The 5,408-nt window shown below is 30.5% G+C and overlaps 1 protein-coding gene across 1 annotated transcript; it reads right to left on the bottom strand.

The window, feature by feature from the left end:
* Positions 1–257: 257 nt before the first annotated feature.
* On the bottom strand, positions 258–1,757 carry LOC114190851 (gibberellin 2-beta-dioxygenase 8-like). The gene is made up of 2 exons (XM_028079900.2): positions 1,138–1,757; positions 258–1,027 (listed from the first exon to the last, which is right to left on the bottom strand). Exons 1-2 carry the CDS (start codon positions 1,668–1,670, stop codon positions 472–474), a joined length of 1,089 nt encoding a protein of 362 aa, XP_027935701.1. The 5' UTR covers positions 1,671–1,757; the 3' UTR covers positions 258–471.
* Between the last annotated feature and the right edge of the window lie 3,651 nt (positions 1,758–5,408).

Genomic DNA, 5,408 nt, shown 5'->3' with positions numbered 1-5,408 from the left:
GTGAACCGAGTCAAAAATCAATCCATATTTAAATATATAAAAAAAAAATTCAATCCAACCCAGTCTGAACTCGTGAGGAACCGGATTGGCTCGCAGGTTGTATTTTGACAACTATAGAATGCATCACAAAAAAAAACATTTAGAATACACGACAATCAATGGTTATATTAACAAATCAAATGATTTCAATTTAATCATAATTTTCTCGCAAGCCACAAACCAAATTTGAAAGATATCATTGAAGATTCCGGTAACCATTTATAAAATATATAAATCTATTTGTTTTTATTGAGAAAATTTGAATACTTGATTATAGTGATAGCAGGTGAATGCTGTAATTTGAGATGTGTCTCTTTGTATACAGACAACTCTGTAAGAAGGTTGAGACACTAAGGTGATTCATATATATATAGCAGTTTTATTTGTGGAAAAGAAAAAGAGAGGTGATACTGATGCACACTACGTAGCCCCTCAACGTATGAGAAACTTGGGTAGGCCAATTTTGTAGCCCAACTTCTGAACATCATCTCGAACTTCTTGCATATATTCCCCAAAGCTAAAGTTCCTGTACTCCGACTTCTCTGTGCAGCTTCGTATGACTGTATCATTAGAGGGGCAAAAGAAATAGGCCATAGAGAACCTCTCTAATCTTGGGTTGGTCACAACTCGGTGTTGAAGACTCTTGTAAACCCCATTGCTCCATGCCTGGAACAAGTCACCAATGATGATTAGAAGAGCATCGGGGTTTGGTTTCACTGCAATCCATTTCCCATCTTTCATGATTTGCAAGCCTCCCACCTCATCTTGATGCAAGATGGTGAGGAAAGAACTATCTGTGTGTGGCTGTAGTCCGTGAATCTCAGAAGCCAAGGGGCATGGAGGATATCGATTCAATCGAAAATAACAAGAACTGGGCAAACAGTTTTCCTCAAACAAACTACACTTCTGACCCATTTTCTCCGCCAGGATATCAGCCAAAGTTTTCGCCAGAGTAGAAACTTCAGTAGCAAACTCTTTAATGGTTGAGCTGCAAATATACAAACACTAATAAACTTATAACACTTCTTCATAAATTACGTGTTTCTTTGGTAACAGAGTACGTAGTGCGGAGAAAATTTAAGCGGTGTGGTTTATTACCTAAATGTGTTGGATTCGCTGGAACCCAGTATATCAGTAAGAGGAATATGGAAAGCTTCAGACCAAGATAACTGCCTAATGCATGTTGCACTGGGGGCTCCCCAACTGTAGCTATCAGCGGAAAAGTTGAAGAACGTGTTCTCTTTGCTCTTCTTCTCAAAAGTTTGCTGAAATATCTTCTCCCGTTCCACCCTCAAACCGCTGAAAACATCATTGGAAATCCCATGATTAACGATCTGAAAGAAACCCCATTCTTCAGAAGCCTTCGCTATCTCAGACTTGCACTTCTCCCTCCTCACTTCATCACTCTCTGCTAAATGCCTCACATTGATCACTGCCAACTCTGTATCCTCCACCACCACCACCACCACCTTATCATCATCACAACCACTCTGTTCGTTACTGTTCCGGGTCTTGTTCAACAGCATCTCGTACGCCTCGTGAAGGGGTGGGTTTGAATCCGAATCCATATGCTTTGTTATAGCGGTGGCTGAAAGGAGAGAATTTTCAGGAAAAATCAGTTCTTTCTTCATTCATTTTTTGATAGATGGAGACAAAAAGGGATAATTAAAGACGACCGCTACTTGTAGCTTTCTTTTTTCTATTCATATTTCGTCTTTGATCGAACGGTTTCAGAGATAAAGGTACGTGGCTTGTTGCATGTCTTTAAGTTGACACAAGATTCTACTACCAGTCATTTTCCTATCATCCGCTGCTTTCTATTAATTTCTTACTAGTGTTCAGACCCATTTTTTCTTACGCGGTCTTAACTTTCCATAATTAGACCAAACTTTATCATAAGTTAGATCTTAACTTTCCGTTCTGATAATATCAAAAAAACCATCGAATATTTCCAGATGACTTTTTCAATTTAATTAAAAGTTTTATATTCAAACACAATCACCGAGGATTTGTATACATATATTATGACAGAAGAAAAGCAATACACTCCGGGAGAAATTAAGAACAAAAGAATTTTAAAGAATAGGTAAATCTGGATAAGTTTAAATACACAAAGAGATAATCATCTTGTTGAAGGAAATAAAATTATAGAGGCATACTAATAGCAGAGAAAGGTGGCACTCACACATATAAGGAGACTATTCAGGAACAATGAGCAATCAAATTTGCTTTCAGCTTAGGTAGCTGCATTCCGGACTTGGTGATAATTTATAGGCTAGAAGTCCCTCAATTATTGTTGCTACTGATAATACCAACGACATATATTGATGATGAAAGATAAAGTTGAAGAGAAACAGGTACAAAAAATTACAACCGAGAAAAATAACTTCACTCAAATTCTTCATTCTTAACTTAAAAATCATGATTTTAATTACCACATGAAAATGTCTTACTAATAATTAATTTTAGTGACTAAAAATTGTTATTTATTATAGTGATTAATTTAAATATCTCATTAATAACCAACCAATTTTAGTGATAAAAAATTATTAGTCATTAAAGTGATCAATTTAAATACTAATTTATAAAATAAAAAATTATTAATTACAAAAATAGTCATTATTATGAATACAAAAATTATAATTAATCTTTAAATTTGTTTCTAAAATTTAACTACCAAGATTTTAGCTACCAAAGAAAATTGGTCACTAAACATTAGCTACCAAGGTTTTTGCTACTAAAGAAATTGATTTCTAAATTAATCTTTAATTAACTAGTGACCAATTTAGCGATCAATTATAATATGTTATTGATAATAATGACTAATTTAGTAATCACTACTTTTTAGTTTTGTAAATTAATATCTAAATTGGTCACTATAGTAACTAACAATTTTTAGTTATAAGATTGGTTGTTAATGAGACATTTTATTGTAGTGAATGTTAGTTGGTGAATTTAAAAGTTTAAGGCATCAAACTATTTACAACACATTGATACAAGAAGAAAATCACATATTAGTGATAGATATAATTTGTTGGAAATAACAAAAAGTTGTTGATAATTCGATTTTAAAGAAGGAATAGCAACGACCAACAATCCATTGATAAAGTGGTTATAAGTAAAATTTGGATTAAATATGTTTTTTATCCCTTAATTTTTATTGAAAATTAAAATTAGTCAATCTTCACAACTTTATCCCAATTTAGTCGTTAACTTTAGAAATGTGAGGATTTAATCATTTTAATCAAATTTTGTTAAGTTTAGTTGACATTTCAAACGCATTTCATGATAATATTTAGGACATTTTTGTTACATTGTTAGCCGAGAAATGCATTTGAAACGCTAGAATAAACTTAATAATATTTGATTAAAATGACTAAATTCATATATTTTTAAAGATATATAATAAATTGGTCCAAAGTTTTGAAGATTGACTAATTCCAATTTTCATTAAAAATTGACTAATCTGTTAATGATAATTCGTCTGTAATTACAAAATTATTGTAGCGAAAAATACTGAATTATTTAATTTAGAAATTAATTCATCATTTTTATGATTTTTAGAGGGGCTTTTACAGACGTTTTTCAGAAGACTTTTGTAGATAAAAATTAATTTACTTATAAATGAACTCATTTCAAATCTTCCGAAAAAAAAGTAAATTTAGACCTTAATTAATATATGTCATCCAAAGTCATGATATGACCGTCTCATCCTAAGCTCTGAATGATTTCAATTTCAAAAGTGATTGAGTCTAGGGATAAAGATGGTGGTTAGGATACTCCATCCAAGATTCAACTGATATATAAATAATTATATATGAAATATATTAACTAAAAACCTGCAATTCTATGAATTAGAGGTGATTAAAAAAATAAGATATTAAATTATTTTTGGTATGTGTTGGGATCTTTAAGATAATTCTATTTCATAATAGATAAATAAAAATATAAAAACACAATTTGTTTATAAATAAAATAGGTCATAAATCATACTTTTCTTTACACTTTATTCATTATTAGAAAAATGGACAAACAAATTATTAAATATAGTTCTCGTAAGAGTATACATGTTAATTTTGAAATTCAAACCATTACACTTTTTTATTTTTTTAAATTTTGTAACTGCTAAAAAATTTTATATTTCATTTTTTTTTCAAATTTGATAAAAAATTTACGGAAAAAAAGACCTTTTTTATCATATTTAAAAAAAAGTTAATTAAAAAATAATTTTTTCATGAATAATTATTTTTTACAAAATTATAAAATTTGTAAATATTTTTACAAAATTCTATGGAAAATGTAAAAATTATGAGCATACACTATTATGTCAAATTAAAAATGTCAAAATATTAAATTATTTTTTACAATAATTATATATTAAAAATATATAAATTTGATGTGCGAAATTAAAATCTATTTTGTAGTGAATAATTATAAATATCAAAGAATAATTTTGTTTGTCCATAAATATGTCACCAAGTTGTTGACATATTTTAATCTTTTATCATTAAAAAAATTGGTTGTGCTTGAAATATATGTTTTCACGTGTGAACAGCTTGTTAGGTGAGTAAATATCATATATGGACGTCTTGATTGATTGACCGTTGAGTTGCTCCAAAGACTTTCCATACATTGAAGCACCTTCTTCACGGCATGCCTATACTCATAATTTTATTACGTACGTTTCGATAATGTTACCAACTCATCATGCGTGACACGTTTTACAACTTTAATAAGGAAATATTTTATGACCACCCCAGACACTAATCTTATAAAAGAAGACAAAAGATACTATGTTATAGAATAAGATAAAAGAGATAAAGATAAAAAAGAATCAATACATGTTTTGACACAGTTGAAGTGTTATCTTTTCTTAGGATTGAGTTTGCTTGATCCATTTAGGAAACAAGTTGAGATGTGAAACACACAATTAAAATCATGGGGTTTAGAAAAAGAAGAGGTCAAGTTTGGTGCACGTATATGGAATTGATCATATGGTGGATATTTATTTTCTGCACAATATGATTTAACCCTAACTCAAAATTTACCTACCGTGGAATGAACAGAGAGAGGTATATGTGAGATGTATAAGTGGACTGCAAAAGACAGAGGGGCCATGGATAGAGATCCATGTCGGCTACCAAACAGGGCACATCAACGTCAACAAATTTTAACCTCAAGTTTCTCATTGGATTAGCCTCACAATTGTGCCCAGAGCATGCATGTGAATTGCTTTCATAAGTGACAGATACTGAAACTAGGTAATGTGCATAACAATCTTGTACTTCAATTCATGCAGATAAGGTTTTCTGGAATTTATAAAACATATGTTTCCTATGAATAAAAGAAGAGGAAAAAAATTATTTCAC

The sequence above is a fragment of the Vigna unguiculata genome, chromosome 7, assembly GCF_037176805.1.
Source record: "Vigna unguiculata cultivar grain cowpea cultivar isolate G323 ecotype 2 chromosome 7, ASM3717680v1, whole genome shotgun sequence".
Taxonomy (NCBI): Eukaryota; Viridiplantae; Streptophyta; class Magnoliopsida; order Fabales; family Fabaceae; genus Vigna; species Vigna unguiculata.
This window is presented reverse-complemented; position numbering and strand designations above follow the sequence as displayed.